This window comes from Varanus komodoensis, unplaced genomic scaffold (genome assembly GCF_004798865.1).
Source record: "Varanus komodoensis strain SLA01 unplaced genomic scaffold, ASM479886v1 scaffold10, whole genome shotgun sequence".
Taxonomy (NCBI): Eukaryota; Metazoa; Chordata; class Lepidosauria; order Squamata; family Varanidae; genus Varanus; species Varanus komodoensis.
In genome coordinates this window covers 28,654,658-28,681,214 of record NW_025335269.1, presented here as the reverse complement: position 1 = coordinate 28,681,214, position 26,557 = coordinate 28,654,658, and the positions used below count along the sequence as shown (strand labels likewise).

Here is a 26,557-nt window from a genome sequence, read left to right as displayed (position 1 = left end):
CATTCACTGCCCTGAGTTCTCCATGAGTTTCAGGGAATATGGGGACACAGGGAAAATGGCACACTTCCCTTTGCAGGAGCTTCCTGCCTTCTGCAAAAGCACCCGTTTCTGGGAAAGGAAAGAAGGCCCACCTTCCAAATGCTACAACGTGAGCAGAAAATGTGACAGAAGAACAGGAACGTGTTGACCTGTGAGATATGCAATGCATTCTTCGTCACCAATTTCAAGCAGCAGCGGCGGCAGCAGATTCATCCTCATCCAGCCTAATCTCTGGAAATTTGAGTGTGCCTTCTCTCATCCATTCCATCTCACAGGTAGCACCATAGACACACATCTCCAAAGGAGATGAAGATCAATGTCAACCATCCCTGTCCCAATTTCTGCATCATGTGCTTCCCCACTTCTCTGGCTAGGGGACTCAGTCACCGTCAGAAAATATGCCAGACAAACCACTAGGGCACGGTTGTCAAGAGCTTTCAGCCCAAGGGTCAAATTCAGTTTCCAGTAAGTTCTCATTCAATGATGGAAGGAGCCAAAACACTCAAACTAGTAGTATATTTGGGTGTCTCCTATGTCAGTGGGAAACTCCTTATCCATCCCAGCTTATATTCTGAGCTTTATAAGAGCTACCCACAGTGTGGGACCTGTTTGGGGGATGGAATTCAGCCCCATGAAGGGCCCCTAGAAAGCTTGGCATGAAAGCTAAAAAGGAAGACAAGACCCACCTGTGGAAGTGTCACCAGCCTCATCCAAGCTGATGGACACCTAATTGCAAGCTCCAAGACTTGCAGGAGGCATTTCAAATGTATAGAGCCCAGAGGAGGGGAAAGCAACTGGCAAAAGCCAGGAAACCACTGAACAATAAGCAGCTGCGGGAAAGGGAGTGAGGCCAGGGGAAGGAACACAGTCATTGCAGGAACCCACCTAGACCAGTTCAACACCCGTGCACTGGGGTAGCTCACTGCTCCAGGACAGCAAAAGGGAGGGAAACTGGATGAGCTCTGCTTCTGGGGTCGGCTCATAGTGCTGAGCTCTATAGAAGGATTTCACAAATACATCTACTCCAGTGAGAGCCTGAGAACGTCTTCAAGACCATTCTGGAGTGAGTGGCTTATGACAAAGCAGCGCCTTTTATCTCCCTGAATCAGATATCCTGGAAATCCTGCCCAGGGCCAATCCACTAGATGTGCACAGACTAGAGCTAGCAGAAGCCTGCAGGAGGTCTGGGTCAGCTCAGCCTTGCTTTATTATGAAACGCAATTTGGAACGTCGCCACTGGAAAGTTTCACTGGCTTGTGTGCAACTTCCAGTGACAAGCAAGCAGTTGCCTTTCACAGCTCTTGCTTTCATTCAGAGGCACTGATACTCTTTTCTCTTATCTGACCATTAACCAAAGGAATGTGGCAAATATTTTAACAATTCTAACAATTTTAAAAGTTATTATATTTGTTTTTATATACTTTGCAGGATTGCTGTTTGCTTATTTAGTTGTTCACATTCATATTCATGTTCATTTTTATCTTTGTGTATTATTTATATTATTGCTTGTTCTAGTTGGTTGGCTCAGGTGTTGAATTGTCTTCCTAATAAACTGCATTATTATAGTTTTGCTATTTTATTATTATAAAGTAATTTAATGCTATATTATTATTATTATATTGTCTTTTGAATCTTGTAAATCATTTTGAGAGCCAAACTGTCTATGGTGGATGGTATATAAAAGCTTGTATGTATAACCAATAATCAATCAATACATATAAATAATATCAATAGTATTTCAATATGAGCTGCACTGGAGCCAACTTGCAGAGTGCCACATGGTTCCGCCCAGCCTCCCTTATTCTGTACAAGGGAGCTGCCTGGAAAGATCACTGAAAACAGGGCAGAGTGTCATTATGCTGATGATACTCTGCACTATGTTTACTTTTCAGCAGATCCAAGAGCAGCACTTGCATCCCTGAAGCAGTGTCTTTGTAGGTCGAAAATAAGCTGGTGGGGGTTTGGCTTAATGCAGTGTACCCATCACAGCAATTAACTGAATCTAGATGAGGAAAGTGTGATGGTGGCTGGAGATGGTTCAACTTCAAAGGTCCCAAATACAGATGAAATCCACCCTTGGGTACTTGGCCGCAAGTATTTAGCCTAAATATCCACAGGTAGTTAGCCTAAAAGGGACTCTTTTTGGCAGAGATGTTTCCTGCTGAACTGCCAGATGGTAGCCATAACCGAGAATGCATCATTAGACGAAGAGGTGGTTTTCTTCCTGAGTTTTTTAAGCACTGACACTCTGGAAAACTCAAGCATAGCTGGGAGACACTATAGCAACCTTCCCCAACCCTCCAGATTATGGGACACAACTACCAGCATTCCTGACCATTGGCCATGCTGGCTGGGGCTGATAGGAGCTGAAATCCAAAATATTAGCAGGTTAGGGAAGACTGCCCTATACAGTGACTGTCCTTGCCATGAGCTGCAAAGAAGTCTGTAGGAATCACACCACCCATTACCTGCTCTCTTCTTTGCCTGTGGTAAAATCTGAGATTCATAAACTTGAACAATGACCTTCTCTTAGCCTGTAAAAAGGAGAAAAGCATATCAAATTCACTTATCATATATATTTCCCTTTGTCAGAAGCAAAACAAACCATGACGTTGACAAACAGAAAGTACATTTTTCTAAAATAAATATGAAGAATTTAAGTGGTTCTGAATATTGTTCCTGTGGAATGTTTAAGATAATTCCTTGGACCTCAGACAAAGGCCTGGAGTCACACTTAAATCCAGACCTGGCGGGAGGGGAGGGGTCATGATACACTTACACCCTATTAAATCCATGCCATTTGCAACTTCACCATCCCTAATTGGTCATATGGGAATGGAAGGCATGAGCATATCCTACATAGATCGTAAGACTAATTAAATCGAGAAATCAACTGTACCTGCCACACACACATAGGTGGCATTGGGACAATCCATCCCCATGTTCACAAGCAGGCATAACCATGGTGTGGAGAAGAACCAGGTGGGGCAGTAGGAGCAGCTGTGAGCATTCTCTGCCTTCTGTGCATGGGGCCCCATCAGGGAAGAAGGATCATCTGATCTACACTTACAGCAGCCCAGTATAACCAGGATGGGCAATGTTAGCCCCTCCAGATGTTGCTGGGCTGCCACTCCCATCTGCACAGCCCACAACATCTGGAGGGCCACAAGTTGTCCGTCCCTGCCACATGGGACAAATAAACTGCAGGGTGTGTGATACTGTAAACAGAATAAACACTAACTGGTTCTAAAAGAGACAGGCATGCTTAATCACCTTATAAAGTATCTAAAACCAATCAAGAGTTACTCACTGTCCCAATATCATCCTCATAGCTTGTGACCTGCTTATAATAGGGTACTCCCGAAAGAACTCTCCATGCTGACAGACCACAGCTACCGGCTTTGGATACTCCCGTTCCATCCTCATCCATTTCACAGCCACCTATAATCAAAAGTCTATTGCAACAAGATTGCACAAAGTTTAGTTTGATATCCTCCCATTTTCAAAAAGTACTTTGCCACAGCGATAACCTCTTGTTTTAAAAACAATGCAACATTTTCCATCTGTGGTAATTTGACAGCTCTTGAATGGTTTATATTATATTTAATAACTCTGCCACCTGGAAATCAAACATCTCATTTTGCATGTCATATTTAAAACAGTTACTCAGAGCAAAAAAAGAAAAAATAATTTGTGGTTATTATTTGGAAGCATCCATCGCTGCAATTTTTATTCATTTATCTGGGGGTAAGACCAACTGAACTCACTGGCTTCGGGCACAAGATCACGAAAGGGGAAATAAGCCACAGCAATAGGGGAATGATTTGCAGGATTACCCTCGTTAGCATGGACCGCCATGCTGCGCACACCCAGCAAGGTAGGATGCTGTTGTGGTTAACAAGCCACCCAGAGAGCACGGTAAGGCTCTCATGCAAATCCACTGGCAGGGGGAAACGATCAACCATACTTCTTCCTTCCTCCATGATTCTATGAACAGGCATCCTGTGGCTTAACACTGAGCAGATACGCATGGAATTGTGTGTTCCTATGCCAGCATCCTGTGCCCTTAACCCAGAAGTAAGCCTGATTGAACTCAATGGGGCTTGCTTCTGAGTACACGGGTACAGGACTGCGCTTCACCTAGCAAGCAATTTCTGAAGCAATGTATTACATTTCTGTAACATCCCCTCAGCCAAAGCTGGTTGGCTTTGGGTGGTTTACAAGAAAATGCTTAAAACCATAAATACCACAACATAAATGCCTATTATAGCATTTATTTATTTATTTTCAGTGGGAAAAGATAGACAGTGAGGAGGTCGGGCATTGTTCCACCAGACTTTGGTAACCAGAGTATAAACATGAAAGAAAAAGTCTAGATCCGATATTGCCATCTAGTGGTTAACACACAAATGCACGTGCGTGCGTGCACATACACAAACACAAGATGTATGACTATAGATTTGTATTTTTTTAATGATAATGTTTCACCAGAATTACCAAAGAGATAAGGAAAGTCAGCATAACCCCAAAATTATAGCTGAAATGAATGCAGGATATGATGCTTTTCCTTAAAAGTCCTAGTCACCATACTGGAAGCTATCATAAAACAAAACAGATGCATTTGAGAGACAAATAATTAGGCAGTACACAACTTATTTTTGTAACTCTTTTTTTTTTAAGAGAAGGGAAGAGTCCAAGCTGGTGCTGAAGGATTAAGGTTGCTGTGAACATTTATTTGGCAGGAAGTCCTACTGAACAAGTGGAACTTATTTCCTGAGAAAATCTGCATAGGATTGTGCTATTCATGCATCACATTAAAGTTCTTGCAAGAGGCTTTCTCAGGTGGGATTTAATTTTCAGAGACTTCTGACCATCATGATTACATAAACATCTGAAATCATTAATGATGGGAAACAAAGGACCAAGTAAGATCCAAAGCAGCCGTCACCACCCTGGTGATCTTCACATATATTGGACTATAACTCTGCCCAGCCCTCCACTACCGGCTTAGAGATTATGGAAGCTATAGCCCATAATGGAGAGCAGTAGGTTGGAGGAGGCTATTCTAAGTTCCACCCTCAGGAACTCTTCAATTAATATAAAAATATATTAAATGCAGATGGCCAAAGGTGAGCATGTGAGATCACATGATGGCTCTCTCTCACCTCTTTTAAAGATTAGTGATAAATACACAAAAAGGGAACTAATGTCAAGAGCAGACTTATTTATTTATTTATTTATTTATTTAAAACTTTTCTATGCCACCCCATTGCAATAAAGCCTCGGGGCGGCTCACAAAACATCAATAAATAACAATACAATAAAACCCCAATACAATAAAACCCCAGTGCAATAAAACCTCAGTACATTCTCGGCTAAATTAAAAAAAAAAAAAAACCTAGTTAAATAAATAAATTAACAATTAAAATAAGTTTTAAATAAAAAGGTCTTAGCCTGGCGCCGAAAAACAAATAACGATGGCGCCAGGCGGACCTCTCTGTGGAGCGCATTCCATAAATGGGGCGTCACCGCAGAGAAGGCCCTCCTCCAGGTACTCACCCTCCTGATGTCATTCACAGATGGTTCCCGGAGAAGGGCATCTGCTGCTCACCTCAAGGGGCGGGAGGGCATATATGGGAGCAAGCGTTCCTTTAGGTATCCAGGTCCCAAGCCGTTGAGGGCTTTATAGGTCATAACCAACACCTTGAATTGGGCCCGGACTTCAATCGGGAGCCAGTGGAGCTGACGGAGAACTGGGGTTATATGAGAACAACGCCCAGTCCCCGTCAGCAACCAGGCAGCTCTATTCTGCACCAATTGAAGTATCCGGACTGTCTTCAAGGGTAGCCCCACGTAGAGCGCGTTACAGACTTGATGTTTATGATTCGAAGATCCATACTGAACTTGGAGCTTCCTTTTAGAAATTTCAGCCATGGGGGTAGGGGGACAAATCAGGACAGTAGCAAATGGGGAATCAATTCTGACCATAGACACAAGCTTTTTTCCCCATTGAAAACCATCTCCGGAACTTGCTATTTGTCCTGAAACCCTGCTGCAGTGGCATACTGTGAGACCAGGTAGTAGTTTGGGGGGAAATGGCAATGCAGCAACACAAGGCAAAAAGGTCAGGCTCCCCACCACCCCTCCCTACACACCAAATGATAACACATTCCCCTTCTGCCAGGAATTTCTAAAAGAAAAGGCAATGCAGGATAATCACATGGTAAACATATTGGATTCAGCCAACATGACAAGGGTTAACCATGGTTGCATTAAACTGTGGGTTGTTCTTGAAATATGGGATAGCATGTTGTCTGAACGCAGTATGATTGCAGTAACAATACAAGTCTTGTACTGTTAACCACGAACAGTCTATGAAGAGAATGCATAGTTTGTGGTTGGGTTGCGAATTGTGGGGTTTTCAGCTTAGCTGGTTATCTTGCCTGAGTTCAGACAGCCTCACATACCAACCACCATCCATGGTTCAGTGACACTCAAGAGTTGATTGTAGGTTCTCATGTTTTCTGAGCCCAGTCACTGTCTTTTCCAAATAGAAGCTGAAACTGAAGCTTTGTTTGGACACACGTCTATCACTTATCAACTGTAAAATAATGCATTTGCATGTGCAATGGGCCATCACAGATCCAACACAACAGACAGAAATTTCTTATCACAATCCGTCCTTTCATGTGCCATGCCTGGCAATCAAGTCCATCCACATATTCAGCTGCCAGTCCTCAAGTGCCTAGCAATCAAGTGACACAGAAGCATGTATAAATGAGGCCTCAGCAAGGTCTAAGCCTTGGTCCCAGAAGAAATCTCTTTGCTTAGTTTTGATGTTGTGAAAACATCCAGAGTTTCCACCACAATTTAGCTTGACACTTGAATCCTCCTTTTTGCCATTTTTCTAAAATTTTCTGCACACTAAATATCTCTCTCCCCTCCCCTCACTAGCACACAGATGAAAGGAAATGTTTACAGAATTGGATAGATATTGCAACAAAATTAGAAAAAATAAGGAATTCTTTTGGAATCTTTCCAAAAATAATCAAGTAAAACATAATCAAACAGGACGAATAACATTTTGATTTCAAGAACCAGTACGGTGAAGTGCTTAGAGTGCTCACCAGGGACTTGGGAAATCTAAGTGTCAGTTCCAACTAGGTCATGAAGCTCACGGGATGCCTTTGGGCAAGTATCAGTCTAACCTACTGCAGAGTGTTGTTGTTAGGGTAAAAAGGAGAGGGGGACATACTATGGAAGCTGCCTTGGGTTCCTTGCAGTGAAAAGGTGGGAAATAAATAAATAAAATCAAGTGCCTCTTCTGTTCATGGAAGCCAAATCAGGATCCAGGGGATCATGCTTACCTTCTATTGGTTCAGTAAAAGAAGCAAAGATTTAAATATTAGTATGAAACTTTGGGAAAAGGCACCTCCTCTGCTTAGGACAGTAGTTGTATTCTACTCCAGAACTGTCCGCACAAGCTTGTTTAGGCTGTCTCAAGGGAATGCCTGACTTCCAAGGAAGAGGCACTAGAGAGCATTTGACAAATATATGTTGACTACTGGAGCGCACCAAGGAATTTCAGAAGGAGATTCATCTATGCTTCATAGACTATAGCAAAGTCTTTGACTGAGTGGATGGTCCTGAAAGAAACAGGTGTGCCTCAGCACTTGATGGTCCTGAAGCATAACCTGTATCTGGTACAAGAAGCTCTGTTAGGACAGACTAGGAAGAAACAGCATGGTTTCCTACAGGCAAAGTTGTCAGACAAGGTTGTGTTTCCCCACCCTATCTATTCAGTTCATACATAGACCATACCATAAGGAAAGCTTGTTTAGAATGAGCAAAAGAAAGATTGAATATTTGTAGAAAGCCCAACAATAATGTAAGATATGTGGATGATACCATATTACTGACAGGAAGCAAATGGAAACAACTCCTAATAAAATTAAAAGTAGAAAGTGTCAGAGCTGAGAAGAAGACAATCGATGCATTCAAAGCATCATGCTGGACAGGAGCTGTGTGAATACCTTCGACTGACAGAAAGACAAACAAAATTTGATCCTAGATCAAATCAAATCAGAACTCTCTCTGAAAGCAAAAATGATGAAACAAGCTGTCAGACTTTGGGCACATCATAAGAAGGAGAAAAGAACAATGCTAGGGAAAATCAAAGGAAGAGCAGACCAAATATGACATGAGTTGAGTCCATAAAGGAAGCTGCAGCCTCGAGCTGAGCAGGACTGTCAGGACAGGACATTTTGGAGGGTGTCCATCCATAGATAGGAGACAACGTGAGCATGTAACAACAAGAACAAGAACAAGCAGTACCACAGCTGGTGGCAGCAATTTAAAGAAGGCCTAAAACTTAGCAACCAAGAAGTTTGTTGGGCAAAAGACATATGGAAGTTCCTAGCATTTTATTTTGCCTTCTTCTCAGGATGGTTTCAGGAGGGAGTTTTTTTAATCTCTGCAAATCTCAGCACTGGTCTAGTACCCCAATACACATGCAAGAGGATTTTGTGCATTTCTATGAAAAGAGATGTCTGGGGTTTGCAAACACAGGTGGACAGAGCAAGTTTTTAAAAGGCCCCCAAACACCTACATTCCAAACACTGGCATATATCAAACTTTGTAATTAAACAAATCTTCTCAAAATAGTTGAAATTTAATGATAGCTAAAATAAATCTGTCCTTTCAAGACAAAAAATAATGTTACAGAACTAAAGGCAATATATGTATCATTGCAACACAAAATTTTCATCAGTCCATCACAGAACCGGCGCATATTAGAACAAGTTGTATTAAGATGATGAGAGATGAAAAAAGCTTAAGGCTTCATTGAAAGTCACAGAAGCTCTGAATTCAGATATTATTTGGCTTTTCTAGCACTGGTCAAGAAAATCAACAATAATTAAAAAGAAGTTGACAAATAGCTTGAAGCTATCAGTCCCCTAGATCTTTTGTGTTAGATCGATATACTAACATATATACATCATGAGTAAGCTATAGCTTAGCCAATGATGATATTGCACAGTGCAACTCTATATTTCTTATCCATGTCTTTTTTTAGGAAACAAGGAAGCAAGATTTACCGTGGAAAGATTCAAACTGTATCCTCCTTACTTAACTAAGAGATAAGCACAATATAAATAGAAAGCATACTATTTGTCAGACCTGATGCTGATACAGGTCCAGTTAATCTTAAATATCTCAGCTAGATAAAGCAAAATATGCATGAGCATTGTGTCCATGCAGAAGCTAGGATCTTAACCCAATTCCTAACTATGGAGTAAGTTCCTGGTTTGTACCAGTTGGAGGAACCATCTTCCCTACATGGAACAGAAACTATGATTAACTGAAGTCTTTCTGGGTTAATCATGGCACAAGGAGAGAAGATTTCAGCAAAAGGTTCCTAAATATCTCACCTTAAGTAATGTGTGTCCAAACAGGACCAAATGCGCTTACCACAGGGGTAGGTATCTTGGTGCCTGCAGACACCCATATTTCCTTGGCTGCCTTTCTAGGCATCCATCAAGATGCTCTGTTTCTCCCACTTTCAAAAATAAATAACAAATTTATGCATTTCTTATGAGTCCGCAGGATTGCTGACCAATAGGTTTCTGTTGGTGCTGAAAAATGTGGGTTTACAAGAGTTGTTTAGTGTGCTGAGACTCAGACCCCACTTCTGCCTCGTACACAAGTTCTGGAAACAGGTTATATTCCAATTGCCACTTACATAATTTTAACCATGAAATCTTGAAAAGGGAACTTTTGTATAATATTTCAATGAGAAATAAAACCTGAAAATATTCTCTCTCTCTCTCTCTCTCTCTCTCTCTCTCATGAGAAAGATGACAAATAAATCTGCAAAGTATTTTATTAGTTGAACAATGGAATCATATTTCCGTGTCTCAGTTCAAACATAACAATAAACTACAGTTTGTCACTATGAGAACAAGCAATGCAGAGCCATAAGCCCTGATCTCTTTTCCCTATATTCCTCTTTTCATATATGAGAAGAGGAGACTAAGAACTTCCATTCTAGTCAGAAGCAAAATGGTAAGAAAATGGAGGGTACACATGAAGCCTGGACTTATCATAGCTTATTTCTGTGGTTTGTCACTGCATCTAAAGATGGCCTATCTTGTAATAAAAGGAGAATTATTTAATAAAAGCATCATTACTGTCAAAAGATATGCCTGCAAGAATAACAATATACACTTTAAAGAGATGAATATCAACACCGCACTGGAAGCATTGAATGAAAGATTTTCTACAGATAGGGTGCAACTGGAAAGAAAGTATTCAAACCATTTATAATGTAACAGGAAACAGACTATGTATGAATTGTTCTGTTAAATGATGTGAAAAGGATGCAGTAAGAGACAGAGAGAGCCAGTGTTGTGTCAGCAGCAGTCTAAATGCTAACAGCACAGAAACAGAAAAATACCTAGATGGCACATAAAAGAGAATAACTTTAAAATCTGGCAGTATTATGTTAGTGTACAAGATGCTAGTTTACAAAGAAGAAGCAGAAGTACTATAAACTCATACAAAGACAGGAGGCAAACTTTTTGTAATGGGGTTTAAATTCTTAAATATTGCCAGCCAGCCCTGTAAGTAGGGCTAACATTAGATACAACCATTAGATATGGTACAAACCATAATTTTGACAGTTCCGATAGTGCAGCACACAATGGTTTTGCTCCCAAAAAGCAAAAACAAAGCCAGGAATTTATTAACACATAATAGGGAAAAGTCCCTACCAGATTCAATCTCATACTCCCAAATCATGGTTTGACATTACAATCTACAACAAGTCACTTTCCTATTGTACTAATATTTCCTAATAAAAAATAGTAAAGATTACAAAATGCAACTGCTGCTACCTCTTTTGCCATATCAGTGATGTCAAAAATGAACAGGAAATGATCTTGTCGATATTTGTATTATGCATGAGAAATGGACTAGACATAATAACTTCAGCCTAGGAATAATAAGTTACTAGCTGTAAGTAGCTGTAACTACTTCAGTAACTTACAGCTACTGAAACCTTCATTTTAACAGGTACACTGCAGAGATGCCAAGGGTTGGAGGGCACCCATGAACTCTACACAAAGATACCAGCTGTGCATAAATCTATTTCAATGGCCTAGTTTGCATGAGCCATCGTTTGATAATAGCTTATCTGCTGAGTTGTTTAGTCCCTAAACAAACTGGAATTCTGGGTTCTGATGCTACACAAAGCAACCTACAACAGAGCCGATCATAGATTGCTAAGAAACAGTGGAAGCAGCATGTACAACCGGCCATGGGCTGCCATCTCATGCAGACTGGCAGTGAAAGTGGAGACATCCAGAATCAGAGTTAGTGTGCAGGTTTTGGCCATGCCACAGCATCTGCTCCAAATAAAATGCTTTACTTTTCCCCATATGAATGCAAGACAACCACTTTCCCAGATGAAAGTACATCGAATTTACTCCATAATCAGGATGGAGACTAAACCCATCTCCTCCCCAGGTGACTTTTGCCCTCTGAAAAATACTTTGCACCAGAGGCCCATTCCTTTTCCCCCCTACAGTACATAATGCAAGCTATGAAGTAATGAACCTGGGTTACTCCCATGCTAGATTCCATTTCATGGTACAATGCAAGAACACAACACAAGCCTGGAAAGTTGCCCTTTATACATTCTGTTCTTCAGTTGGTGAAATACAAAATGCTGCTTCTGTGTGGTATCAGAGAGCACTTGGCCCAGCAAGAGCAGTTTCAGCTCAAGTTCACACAAGTACAGTTTAACAGCATTCCTTTTAATATTGCACTGGAAGGGCTGAAGTTGTTTCTGGAGGCTGTAAAAATGATAGCAACACACTTCCTACCACACAGAATAATCTTCAATATCAGTTCTGCTGAAAAAAAATCCATACTCTCTCAGAAAAGTGATTAAATTGTCTATTTGCTGTCAGCTTCCATCACCAAAGAAATCTATGGGGAATGACAGCCTCGTTAAGAAAGAATTGAACATGAATGGAATATTTTTAGCTGAGTTCAAAATATTCAAAACAAGAAAAGAAATGAAGGGAAATGGTGCAACACAAGGTATGTCCCACCTTCAAGCAATATAGTCATAAAGCAGTTTATTAGCTTGCCTTCCATACCCTCCACCTTACCCTGACGCATTGAAAGAAAGAGAAAAATGAAAAGCTTTGCTTATTAAATTCTTGTAGTTCTGTCTGAGTAATGGGCAAAACTCCAAAGCTCACTTAGAAGTAAATCTGTTTCAAACATGGCAGGAACACATTAAAATCTAAATATTGTTATATTGTTTTATACTGCGCTTATTTATTATTGTGAGCCGCCCCAAGGCTCTGGCGAATGGGGCAGCATAGAAGCCAAACAAACAAACAAACAAACAAATAAATAAATAAATATCAACGTATTTGCAAAAGTTTTAAAGACCAACAGGTGAACACAACACTCTTCTCTTTAGCTTATTCTGCACTTGAAAAAAGTTACCAAAGTGTAGAGGGAGGCTTCGTCTGATATTCAAAAGTAACCTTTAGTCAGTTTAAGATCTTTAAGATCTAAGTCAGAGTCCCTTCCTAGGGAACCATCCTCCAAAGAATGAGGGAGATGGCAAATAGAAGAACCACCTTCTTGGTGGATGTGGCTCAACTCTGGAACAGACTCCCCAAAGAAGTTCACCTGGCACCCTTGTTCCAGCACAAGGCAAAGACACTCCTATTTTCTAGGTCTTTTAATAATTTAAGAAATTTAATATATATTTTATATTGTTTATATTTCTATTAATTTAAATTGATTTTAAACTGCTATGCTTATTACTATTGGACTTTTTAATTGTATTACTGATTTTTAATGTAATGTACACCGGCCAGAGAGCCTTAAATTGGGCTATGGGTTGTGGTATATAAGTTTAAAAACAAAACAAAACAAAAAAAAAGCAAACATATTTGGCAACATAACATGATCTTCCTAGAAAGAAATGCTAACATTTCTGGATAATCATTTACAAAGACAAGCCGGGGCAGGACAGGGTAGACATAAAGGCCATTTGGGAGTTATCAGCATTGCCCATGAGCCTCACTGTGTCCTCAAGATTATGCCCAGCAAGTCAGTTTAATGTAAGGAGAGCAACACATTCCACTCAGAGGGCTCTAAGAGACTTCTGTAAAGTGAAGGGAACACCACACATAGGCTTACTGGAAGGTCGCATTGGTTGGATCCTGAGTTTTCATACCAACCAGAGAGAGTTTCATCCAAGACACTCCCAGCAGTAGAAAAGGAAGGGGAGGCAATTTTTGCCAGTGCAAAACAGCTGGCTGCCCCTCTTCTCTCTTCTGGAAAGTTCCACAGCCCTCCTCAGGAGATTTTCAGGAGGGGACTGGGGGAAGAAGATGTCTGCTGGAGGCAGTTCTCATTTGACATTTGTAGACATCCATTAAAAACTCTTTCACTGCAGCTTTTCTGCAGCCTCACAGATTATTGAATGTGACATATTCTGCTGTTTGTTTAAACATCAATACTGTATTTTGATGTTCCACTCTGGAAACAATTTTATGTTATTGCTTTGGTTATTTTGTTTTGTTTTTTTCAGTCACTTCTGTTAAAAATAGAGAAAGTGGGGCTATTGCTGATGGGGGGAAATAGAGCTAAAATGAAATTAAGTTTATTGTGAACATTTGTTTAGATTAAAGAACAAATATAAAGTCATCAGCAAGTTTTCCCTTAAGAATCTCTGAAAAATATTCCTTCTCCTATAGACACTTTAAGCAACCCTTAGGTCTTCTTTACAGTCTCTAAAGTTTTTATTTTGTGTGTTGTTTTTAACCTGCTTTTAATCTATTCTATTGTTTGAACTGTCCTGAACCTTTATTTACCACAAGTACAGAGGGCAGGGTGAAAACACTGGGTTTAAAAACTGAAAAGATATCAGCACTCAAACAGACCAACTGCCTTTAGAGACTGTGGAAACTCCTCCTTGGAAATAAGCTATATGGATTTCTCTTGAAACACTTTAGCTTTTGGACCAGAAGGGCAGAACTTCTTGTAGCCTAGGCTGAAGTAGATTGTTGAGAAAATTTCCCAGGCCATATTCCAATGTCTGGTAGAATGGAAAAACCAAAAGTACCAGGATATTTTAACTTAAAAGTTTTTAAAGCCAGTAAGTAAACCTTGGGTGAAGCAATTCAACCTTTAGGAATGAGGGAAGCTGGGAAACCACCAATTGTTTGAGGGAAATGATGCAGTCTTTGAGGGAAATGCAGAGGGGGCTCTCAGAAGAGCAGATTTTCCCCCACACCTGAGGTTCTGCACCAGTTTTGGATCCTCCAACCTAAGAACAGCACTCAGACTTGCCATGATGAACTGCACAACCCTATGTATGTTTACTCAGAAGTAGTATTGTAGTGTACTTCCAGGTAAGTATGCACAGCAGTTCAGTCTAGGCAGCATCCCTTCCTGATACTAGAATGGGAAGAAAGTAGGATACAATGGGATTAAAAATTAAATAAAAAGTGGAAAATACATCAAAAGATCCCTGGCGGTTGCATCTGAACAATGGGAGTCATGCTGCATAAGATTCATTTAACTTTCCTCCACTGGCATGGTAATTTTCTGAGGGCTCATCTGCTAAGCGTTACAGCTCATGGGATGCCTAGAACTAACACTGCAAATGTGACCATTTTCTAGCCATAAAATGCAAAAGGAAACAGTTTCTGTGAACTCCACTGAATGATGGCACCACCACATTGCATTTATATACCACTTCTCTTCCTCTTGCAAGGAACTCAGGAAGGTTTATAAGGTTCTCTTTCTCTCCATTTTATTCTCACAACAACCACCCTGTGAAGTGAGAGTCTCTGACTGTCCCAAAGTCACAAGTGAGCTCCATGGGTAACTGGGGGCTAGAACCCAGATCTCCCTAGTCCAGCTCAACATTCTAACCACTACACCGTACTGATGATACTTTCCATCAATCAGGAGAGGAAAGGACTCCTGACTTGTTACAAAATGCACCCCAATTGCATAAAGCACTTCACTACACATTGTTTAAAAATTAAACTAAAAGTGCAATCTTATGCAAGTGTAAACAGACAAAAGTCCTTCAGCTCCCAGCATTCCCCAGCCACCAGTCACAGAACTGCACCCTAAACAAACTCACCGGTGTGTAGGGTGAAAGATCACTGCAGTTATTCCATGGATGTAATGGCTGCTGAAGCTGAAACTATGGCTCTCTTGGAAGTGTTGATTTGTTCCAACGCTAGATCAAGAAAAAAATAAAATTGTTTATTTTACCAAAACTAGATTCCCGATTAAATATTACAGAAAGTTACATTTACCTCACAAGGTAACTTGTTAATTCCCCACGGTAATTGATGACGAGAAGTTCAGCTGACCACTGGGCACTTGCTTTGTATTCCAGAAAGATCAATCCTGCAATAGCATAGGTTAGGTCTCCTGGGCAGCTGGTACCCTAGCCCAGAAAAACACATGAAAGATGTATCAAGACCTTCCTTCAGAAAAGGAATTAAAAAGCTATTTCACAAAGTAGAAATTCTTTCCTAAACTGAATCAATCTTTTTAATTACATTTTTAATTGCTCAAATAAGATATTACAGCCAAACAACAACTGATGCACACGGTCATATCAGCTTTCAGTACAGAATGCACATTCTTGAGTATTGCTGATTAGAAATAGACTTCAACATATTCCAATCTGGAACATAAAACTAAACAATTATTTTACAGTGTGACATTGTATTAACAATGCTTATATAAGCAGCAAGTTAGTAGCACAAAGTTCCTTTTAATAATAATAATAGAGGTTCTTTAAGAAGCTACCTTGCCTTGAGCTTTCAAGAAGCTACAACTGTATGATAAGCTGCCTATGAGATAGCCTGACCACTATATTCATAACCCAATAAAATGGCATGATTAAACTGCTGCATCAAGCAAGATTTTGGTCTCCAGGAAGCGGTCAACATTGCATGGAATTTCTATTGCTAGTGGGCTGCAACAACCACAGTTCCAGTCAAAATATTGGCAACATTGTCGGAACAAATAAAATAAATGTGGATCGTTTAAGCAGCTTGCAAATCCTGAATGCAAATTTACCCATAAACATGCAAAACGACTATTCAGCAAAATGAACACTAAAGGGTTCACAATGGAGGATCTCAACGTAACTGCATGATATGAAAATTATAATGGCTCAGAAGCTTTTATTTGCATACAAATCAGACTTGTAAGATCTGAAAAAGAAAAGTAAATACCGGTGAGATGACCAGGAGTTCACTACCAACCAAATCGAATACTCTCACAGTGCCTGTGCTTTCACCATAGGCCAGCAAAGTGCAATCATGACTCCATGCCACACGTCTCCACTGTGGGTTCGGATCCTTTGGGACTATAGTGGTAGGCAGGTGAAGGGGAGAGAAGGTAAACTCATAAAGTCAGGGCTAATATAGCACATGAGTAGCATTGCCAAATCTTCTAGATGGAGGAATACATCTCCTGAATAGCTGCATGACACAGCACTCTTTATTTGGGTGCAGCTTTTCCTTCTGCATGTCCATACCACAGTTATGTATTCCTGTTTACTTTGAATCCAACATACAGCAGTTCTTCAGCACAGTGAAGGCCTAACACTCTTAATTTCTAATGGCTAGGGGAACAGGAGTAATTGCTAGCCATGGCATCAACACTCCCAATTCTTTAACAGAACCATGGCAGAAGAAAGGGAAACGTATGGGGCTCAGGGGAGTGGTAATTTTTCACATATTTTATAGTAGTGATCTGATTTGCCCAATCATCACAGCCTACAATAATAAGTCACAAGCTGTTACTTCACCATGCATACAACGTTGCTTATTTAAGATACAGGCATAAAATAAACTGAGCCTTACAAAGAATTTAACAAAAGCCCCACAAGGAGTTACATAGCCTCTTCATGGCAGTCACAATATGTATTCTAGAAGGGAAGTCATTCTCAGAGTGCCTATAATATTGTAGCTAAATGGCACCATGCACAGAGAGAAATCAGAATTAGTAGGATAAGGGAACTCTGGAAATAATAAATAAGCCCCAAGAGATTTAACAAACAACCACCTCAAAAATGTCTAATGTGGATAGGAAATGCTCACCGGGCATAGAATACACTCACTGACTGACTGTTGAGAAGATAGAAAACTGGAGGAGAAATAGAACAGAGGAAGTGGAATCTGGAGCAGACTGCATTCCCAACAACCACCGTTTGTTGTGGATCCTCTTCTCTCATCTTGCCCAGTAGTAATCTACCGGGCTATGGGAAGTTCATGCAAGGAAAGGCTATCTACCACTATCAGCTCCAAGGTATCGCCTGGTACCACAGTCAAAATTGCTGGGGAACTTGGGCAGGAAGAGGCACACGTTTCCTGCTTATGGGTTTCCTGGGAGCAGCTGGTAAGCTGTTGTATTAACACAACCATGGACTAGATGGAACCATGCTGCAATCCAGCACGGCTCTTCTGATGTCTTTCAATTACTTACCTTGACATTTCCCAATGACAGACCCAAATTCATCCTTTGCAGACCTGCAAGATTTGAATTTTACATATCAAACTAGACTCACAATTCTTGCTTGTTCTAAGTCAAGAACATACGGTTCCTTTCAAGGAAAGAGATGCACACCATTTTTGTACATTAACAATGGACTAAATTATGTCAAGCAGATTTTTTTGATATATATAAAAATGCATTAGTGTTGTGTTTTTCCCAGTTGCAATGTATGGCTGTGAAAGCTGGACCATAAGGAAGGCTGAGTGCCAAAGAATTGAGGCCTTTGAATTGTGGTGCTGGAGGAGACTCCTGCGAGTCCCTTGGACTGCAAAGAGATCAAACCAGTCAATCTTAAAGGAAATCAACCCTGACTGCTCTTTAGAAAGCCAGATACTGAAGAGGAAACTCAAATACCAGCTAATGAGAAGGAACAACTCACTGGAGAAGCCCCTGATGCTGGGAACGATTGATGGGAGAAGGGGACAGCAGAGGATGATGTGGCTGGAGTCACTGGGGGCAGTGGGTGTGAGCTTGGGTGGACTCTGAGGGGTGGTGAGGATAGGAGAGCCTGGAGAAATGCTGTCCATGGGGTTGTGATGGGTTGGGCATGACTTTGCGACTAACAACAACAACTGTGTTTTTCCACCTAACGTCCTGTGACACAGCAAGGCAGGACTGGGCAACTTGGGGGTCTGCAGATGTTTGGTCTACAACTCTCATCAGTCCTATCCAGCATAGTCCATGGTGCAGAATGATGGGAGCTGTAGGTCAAAACATCTGGAGGGCCGCAACCGCCACCCGTACACAGAGAGCTTAGTGGAACAAGTGCAGCAAATGAAGAGATTTTTGAGCAATGTACAGTGTGGAAATAAGAGCAGCAAGGACATCTCCATAATGGGATTTCTGTAAGTTTGTTTTGATCTAGCATTTCTAGCATACAGCAAGTGTGCGATGGTCTTGAATCAATCAACCAATGGGGAAATGCAGAGTCAGCTTAGATGGCAAACTGCACAATGGGGACATTGTTATAAACACCATGTAACGTGGCACTACCCTTTTCCTTAGGAAGATGAATTCCTGCATTTCTGGCTCAGTGCTGAAACAGACAACCATTCATAAAGGAAGCTTTGGGGTTCAGAGCTTGAAGAAAGGCATAGGTGCATTTTCCTATTTGACTGTACATAACAGCCACATTAAGGAGTGTACTCTACATACTACCAAAAAAGTCTTTCTTTTCCTGACCAAATGCATAACCTCAAACAATCCTATCAAGTAACAGCACATTTGGCTTTAAACTTTACACATTTCACAAAGAAATGCTAAACAGAAAGAATATCCTGACTCTGATATGAATAAATTTCATTCTATGATAAAGACCTTGAATTTTAGTAGATTATTTCCTGTGCAGCAAATATCAAACATTCATAAGGTCTTCAGATGTACTATCAAAATCCAGACATGTCCCAGGGCAATGTTTCCCCATCCTCTTATGCAGAGTCTATCTTAATCTCCAGAATGAAATTGGCTACTAAAATTCAAATGACCTTGCAAATTCTGGCTGTTAAAAAATAAGAGAGAGAAAGTGGGAGGGAGGGAGAGATTCCAGTATAATTTTAAGCTACAATTCTGCAGACATTTGCCTAGCAGTGAGGGCAATTTAAGCCAAATGGGCTTATTTCTATGTAAAGATTTACAGGTTTGCACTGCCATTTACCTTACCTTATCTCTATGCACTGGTCTTGAACAACCGCTAACAGTTTTCCATTGCTAAAAGAGAATGGGATTCAGTGAAAATCTCAACATAATAGTTAGTGCTTCCAGACTATTACAGGAAAAATTTTATAAACTGAAGGTCATAAATCAAAAGTCAGCATGTATTAGCATCTGTGAGCTATTTGAACCTGAACTGTATCACATTCAATCTATTCTATTTCTGTACCACCCAACAGCTAAAGTTCACCGGGCGGTTCATAATAGCACCTTAAAATAACAATAAAAGATGCATCATATTAAGACATCATAAAAATTTCAATACAACAATTAAAATCAAGTATTTTATACCACATTAGTGCCAGCAACTCCCATGACTCACAAGCCAGACCTTGTGTGACTGTGCTAAGTATCATCTAAACAGTGATTAAAAACACAGATGGCCATTCAAAGTGGCCCCTGGATGCCCAGAGTTCATGATGCAGCTTTCTACAATCACAAGCATTTCATTAAAAGCTGCAAAGGTCCTTCCAGTCATTTCAACCAGAAAGGTGAACGTGACAATTCTACATTAAGTTTAGGAAACATGCCTGCCTTTTTACTTAGTATCGGTATTTTCCTTATTCCTCCCAAAATCTGCATGGTCTGTAATTCTAAAAGGTCTTGCAGCCCTCAGGAAAATCTTCGCACAAACTCAAGGATTTACAAATATGTTGCAGTGAGATACAGTAAATGCTGCCCCAAAACATTTTCCACTATCCCATTTGCTACCTCAGCTTTCACCCATGTGTATAGCATGGAATGCATTCTTTTTACCCTCCTAAAATATTTATTTATTATTTATTTATTTGGAATACTTATATGCTGCCCCATTCGCAAAAGCCTCGGGGCGGCTTCCAATACAAATAAATAGCTATACAATTACATAAAAAACTGGAAACATCCCAGCATAAATATAAAATCAATAAATAAATTCAACAATTAAAATAACATTTAAATAAAAAGGTCTGTCACTGTCCCTTCATTTCCCACACAGCAGAGTGTAGCAGGAAGGGGATACCTTGACTGCTGAAACGTTTCAGAAAATACCTGTTGCATTTCAAGATGTGCCTTTAAAATGAAAATGATGCGGCTTACTAAGTCCTTGCCGGAGGTGAATTTTGCTCAACTGGGGAGAAAATGTGAGGCAGCACAGCCTCTTGTATATATTTGAGATCTTTCATGAAACACTTTTTGACAAGTTATCCAGAACATTCTTCCCTGTGGTCCTGTCAGCACTAACTGCCATTACTCATTTTCAATTCAAAGCCTATGGGAAATAAAATCCTCCAACATACACTCAGACACAGAGGTTTCGTGAGGGAAGTCTCTAAACCAATTCCTACTCCCTAACCAGTGGCCTCAGTTGCATTCCTACTATAAGCCATTTCATTTTAACCGCACTTGAACGACAGATCTCACCTCTGAACGAAAAACTTTTAGTCTGTCCCCTTCCCTCCAAAAAACAAAAATTATTTAGGAGAAGACCTCTTATTCCTTTGTCAAGACGTGAAAGCCATGTAGGCCTACCCTGAAACTGTTAAATACCTACCAGGGCACATAGAATTTATGCATGCAATGGCATTTGCATATATGGTGCCTTATAGCATAATATAAGAACAGGGAAGCACTGAAGAAACATAACTTTGTAGAAAATACACGGTAACAAGATAAGTCCAGATCTACTTTAAATATGACTAAGTTGGGATTCAACCAAGTGAATGGGTTGGCATGCCATACTAAGTACTCCTGAGAATAAGCCATGATGGGTTGGTTGTTCACTGAACAACCCACGGTGCACCCAACAGAGAATTAGGCTTACCATGGCTTCTTCTCCAGACTCCTTCCCCTTGCATCCACCAGCCACCTCTGACACGTGTTCCAGGCATCTTTATAGCAGAACTTGCCTTGCCTCCTCATTCAAGCCCCTTTCCTCTCTGATCATTGCCTCTTTTCATTTGCCACTTTTTTGTATGCTTTGGGAAAACTCAAATCTGCTCATATTATATTATTTTTATATTCCCTCTGTTCTTTCACAAGTGTGAAGAGTGCAGATTCACCTGACCCATATACATAATCTCCCCTAATCAATTTCCTTGCATGTTTCAGCATTCCAAGGGAGTTCCAAAGTGGAATAGAGAACATACAAAGAATTAGTCTGCTTATAGGCTAAATCCTGCCCTTGCATAAGTCACACTCCTAAAGGTAAAGCAAAGCTACGTACCTTGCGAGCACCACATGCCAACTGATCTGCTTACTGACCAGGCGGATGAGTCCATGAGGAAGCGAGGATTTCACAGGTCTGGAAATACCAATATGCTTATGTTGGAAGTGTGAGAAGCTCAAGCAACACATTTATGGATGTGTATTCTAACATATTTTAAATATCCGTTCACTTGATATTCTTTTAACTGCATTTCCTGTCTTTATAGGAAAGACTTTTCTCTTGCAAAGCAGGATATATGGAACATTAGATTAATATCTGTACAATGAAATTTTTGTCAGCATGTATAACTCCATAGATCCAGCCTCCCAAATAGTTATTTTTAAAGTACATTCAGACTCTTATAGTCAGCAATGAATCAGTATCCTTGGGACACATATGCAAAAATCCATCAGTAACTTGTATATTTAGTAAAATTTATTTTGGGAGATTAATGCTTTGAGATGGAGGTTTGCCATAGCAGCCAAACAAGATCATGGCCACAAATTGGATAACATAAAACTTTTCAAACACCATACCTCCTTAGAAATTAACTTCAGACAAAAGTTTGGCTAATTTGTGTTTAACAAAGCAACTTACCTATACCACAAATATTGTAGCAAAAATAAGGCAGGGCCTGAGAGAGAAGAAAAAGATTTAGATTCAAAGATGAAAGACAAAAAATAAAAAGCCCTGTTCAAATCTTTGAAAGAAAGCTTAACAGTAGAAAAGTTTTGTATAGCTTCTCTTGATTTGTTTTTCAGAAAAAGGCCACAGACACTCAAGAGCAAGACATTGAATGGGATGTTATGCATGCCATCCTCAATTTCCTTCAGTCTTGTAAAGAGGGAAAGTATTTGCCTTCATCTTCTCCTTCCAAACTCTCACCTTCTTAATTCTCTTACTCCACCAATTTTCTATCTTATCAGCATTTTCCTTAACTCTATTACTGTGAAGTTCTGCCATCTATTTTATACTAGCATCATCTGTTTAGATGTGAAGCAGTATATATAAGTAGCAAATAAATGAAATTTGTTGTATCAGTCTAGTACACAAACCAGGTTTGGACAAGCCTGCAGTTGCCATTTTGGCGAAGCAACTCCCACTTTGGGGTTCTTGTGATGTGCAAAGGCAGCAAGCCTAAGTTATGCAAGGGTTAAGCAACCCTTGCATAATCTTAAAGTAGACCATGGGTTCTGCAAGAATTGTATCTAGAATTCCTATATTTCCATATTGCAGTAGGGCAACTTTTCTTAACTCTGTGAGGAAAGAAGACAAATAAATCATGAACTTCCCTGTTCTGGCTAACAGCCTGCTACCAAGCTGCTTTTGCTCCTAGGCCATGGCTCCCTTGTTCATTTATTCCTCCCTAGAACAAGTATGGAATTACATACATTATATACTAGGGCTGCACCATGGGACAATGGAGCACCATGGATTATTTAACCTAAGTGAGCTTGTTTTGCATGTAGCCACCATTTTGAAAATGCAGCCTCCACCTGGGGTTGTCATGTTATGCAAACCTGGCAAGCATGCACAGTAACCATTTACTAAGAGAGGTAAAGAGATGCCCCTCTTCCCACAACATATCAAAAGACCCAGATGTTGTTTATATGTAAATGTCAATGGAACATTATCTTGTCGGAGATGATAACACAGGTGGAGGATGCTGTAAGACAGAAAGGAAACCAAGTATGGGCAGATTCCTGTAGGCTGTGATCTTGTAGCTCATAAGCCCCTGAAATCCTGGGCTTTTGAGATACCTGTGCCTTGATGGGCTGAAGCCAGCATGTGGAAGCAGGGAAAACAATATTTGCTCCCATCCTCCTATATTTTCTCTAGATAGATCCTTTGAAAAGGGAAGGAAGGAGGCCAGAGGAGGTTCAGGATAAATTATATTCTGGCTTGCCTACTATCCTCCTTGCCTTCTAGAACTTCCCCTTTCCTTCTCTTGGAAGCTCATTTTCTGACCCAGAGTGGCAGCTGCATGGTTCTCTCTAGCTTCTAGGAGGCAAGCTTTGCAGGGCAGGGCAGATCTCCAAATTCCTATTCCATGATCAGAGCACTGTGTCCAACCTCTAGGGCCATTCAGTGGTCCCTAGGATATTTCCTCAAGGACTAAAGTTTTGCTTTCTAAGGACTATTACAAGGAAGATGGCATTTTCCAAGAATTAGAATGCAATCGTTTTTGCATTTGGTCCCCAAAACAACAGGTTCATGACATATCAAATAAAAAACACACACTAACATATCCAATAGATTCACACCCCATTCATTTTGGTCAAACAAAATCCACAGAGCAATCTGTCAGAGCAAGCCATGCATATTTACCTGTAATTGCTCTAGTGATGATAAATGATGCTCCATGCTTCCGGCTGCCTCTGGGCTGCAATTACAGGAAAAGAGTTAGGTTGCAGTCACTGAACTTATTCACCAACCTTCCAACAAATATGGTTTATGAATTATATTTGGGCTGAGCAACTATTTAAAACAAATAAAACTCTGTTCCTATTTCAGCTTTTAGAAAGATAATTTCTAGAAGAAAGAGTGCGTGATTTAGTGTGCCAAATGTTCAGTGCTGCATTGCTACAGTCACAAGAACAATGGACAATCTCAATACAGCTGTAACATGACAAAAATGTTTTTTATCTTGCTAAAGGTTGCTTACAGATCTGTTCTTTGCCTGCTTGTTTTTTATCCTGTTTTCAATTTTATAAGATGGTTTGATGTTTCATTTTGCTTGTTTGTTATTAGCCACCTTGGTCAACTTTATTCAAAAAATAAATAATAATGTATTACTAATTTATTCATGAATAATAAATGTCAATTTATTTACAATGCAATCTTCTTTAATGCCAAATGTCTGAATGAAGTTCAGCACACATATTTAGAGCATAAGTCTACATGTGAAGTTCCAAACCTAACATGACCACATAACCAGAGAGACCTAGGCCATGATACACTATATTATCTCTCTTGAGGTCAAAGATTTAAGAAAGAAAAGTGGTGTCCATGTTCTGGGAAATATTTTGCTTTTCGTGTTTTTCCATTGTTCCTGTGGCTTGGGTGCCACGTTCTTTTGCAAAAGGGCCAGGAGTCAGCAAGGGCACTAGGCTTTACCAATGCAGAGGTCTCAACGGTGGAATCTCCTTCCCAGTTGCCGGCTCCAGTCTTAGGGAACACAAGGCAGTTGTCTTGCTGAAACTGAGCAACTGTGGGTGCAGCACGAATCTACATAAGGAAACATCTGGGAACCCCACCAGAGAAGAAAGACAAGATATGCATGTTCGCAATAAATCCTAAAAACCGGTTATTATAAGGCCCATACGGCACAGCGAGGGTTACGTGCGAGTAAACACTCCTGGGACTGCTTCGTTAGAGTCGGGACGTGTGCCCGGAGGGAGAACGAAGGATGCCAGTAACACGCACCCGTCTCCCAAGACCTGACCTCTCTCCCTGCGACGTGGCTGGCTCTGGGGCACTATGAGTGCTGCTCAGCACAGCTCTACACGCGGCGAGGTGGGGGCGGCGGGTAAGGGACCCACCTGGACCTCGGTCTCCGGCGGCCATTCGGTGTTGATCAGCAAGTCATAGAGGATGTTCTCCTCCTCCTCCTCCTCCTGCGCGTCGCCTCCGCTCGGTTCCAGCTTGCCCGCTCGGGCAGCAGCCATGATCACACGCTGTCAGCCCAGCTACAGCTGCTACGGCGGCCTGTAGCGGACAAACTCTGTCAAGCGAGAGTTTCGCGTTACTTTGTTTCTTTAACTCTTTCTTGCTCGGAGCAGGACGCCCGAAGCCTTCAGGGTGACCCAGAAATCACAATTGGAGCCGAGCCCGCTGAACTCAGTTTGGCTTCTTTGCCAAAGCAAACCCGGCTCGGAAAACCATCAGAATGACAAGACTGTTACCGCGTATACCGTTAATATACTTGCTAACGTATATTAACACCAATACCGCCCTCGCCACCCCTTTTCCTTCCTGGAGTTTGCCAAAACAAATCATCCTTAAGGAATCTTTCGCGGAATTGTTGGAATAATGTTTCGTTGAACAAAGTGAGGCTTTCTTGTCACTAAAATGTACTAAATCAAACAGCACAGGTGCGTGAAATTGGCGTTGAAGTACTTTTTCCAATGCTTATTTTAAGACAGTTGTATAAAACGCTTGCATATATTTAATTATCATCACCTTACAAAATTTCTTAAACAAATTCTATATAGTCATTATTTTTATGGAAATGTAAAAGCTAGCATACAGTTATTGTTACAGAACATCTGTAAGATTAAAAGCTGAGCAATTAATGATATTATATTACTAGAGCTAAATGGATTGAGGTTTTCCCCGCTTGCCTCTCGGTGTCTTTAATAAGTACATGACAAGCAGAAATTCCCCTTGTGTCGGGACTGTCTTCATCGGCTGAATTTCTGTCCTGCACTCACAAGTTAAAGATGCAAGAGGTCTTTCGGAGGATGGTGAACAAATTCGTAATCCTACGCGTGTTTAGACATGGAAGGGGGAAAAGGCCTTTGCAACAGCATTCCCAAGCCAGGCTGGGTGGGACATGTTGAGAGCTCAGGACTTTTTTTTTTCTTTTTCATTTCTAAATATGCACGGGATTGCGCCCTACTACGACTCTAACTTAATTAACACTACATGCAATGAAATGAATAGAGATCACTTCTCAGTAAGTATTGCTAGGATCAGGCTGCCAGAATCCTACATTTGTGCAAAGTGCACAAAAGATTATTTAGTTCAAAATGTTTCATCACAGATTGGTACAGGCAAACTAATACACAGGGTGACAGAAGGAAGAAAACAGGTGTTTGAGAGGAGAAAATAATTCCACGTGGATGTTTCCTGTGGCCTTCAACTAAAACAAAAATAGTAATGACAGAAATAAAGTGTTCATTTTCTAAGTATACTGTTGTCCACATCACCCCCATCAAGAGTGCAATCCAAAATACATTGGATTCAGTGGAACTTAATTTCTGAATGAGCATGATGGTG

General features: G+C 40.6%; 2 protein-coding genes across 5 annotated transcripts in view; one reads left to right on the top strand and one right to left on the bottom strand.

Annotated features, from left to right (window-relative positions):
* Positions 1-25,359, bottom strand: part of NBAS (NBAS subunit of NRZ tethering complex) — a 176,744-nt gene extending 151,385 nt beyond the window's left edge. For 2 of the 4 annotated variants that reach the window (XM_044417846.1, XM_044417865.1), the window contains exons 1-11: positions 25,099-25,359; positions 23,885-23,939; positions 22,154-22,190; positions 21,575-21,652; positions 19,321-19,368; positions 17,593-17,636; positions 16,338-16,471; positions 15,405-15,538; positions 15,227-15,325; positions 3,350-3,494; positions 2,508-2,573 (exon numbers count right to left, since the gene is read on the bottom strand). In XM_044417846.1, the coding sequence (XP_044273781.1) occupies positions 2,508-2,573; positions 3,350-3,494; positions 15,227-15,325; positions 15,405-15,538; positions 16,338-16,471; positions 17,593-17,636; positions 19,321-19,368; positions 21,575-21,652; positions 22,154-22,190; positions 23,885-23,939; positions 25,099-25,224 (966 nt within the window). In that variant the 5' untranslated portion in view covers positions 25,225-25,359. Of the gene's footprint in view, positions 1-2,507; positions 2,574-3,349; positions 3,495-15,226; positions 15,326-15,404; positions 15,539-16,337; positions 16,472-17,592; positions 17,637-19,320; positions 19,369-21,574; positions 21,653-22,153; positions 22,191-23,884; positions 23,940-24,673; positions 24,785-25,098 lie in introns of those variants that run through there. The other 2 variants (XM_044417835.1, XM_044417856.1) reach the window with 2 other exon arrangements.
* Positions 25,360-25,628: 269 nt separating this feature from the next.
* The window catches only part of DDX1 (DEAD-box helicase 1), a 29,526-nt gene continuing 28,597 nt past the window's right edge, over positions 25,629-26,557 (top strand). Inside the window, exon 1 of the mRNA XM_044417890.1 lies at positions 25,629-25,650. The gene's annotated coding sequence lies outside the window, so the exon portion shown is untranslated. The remainder of the gene's footprint in view (positions 25,651-26,557) is intronic.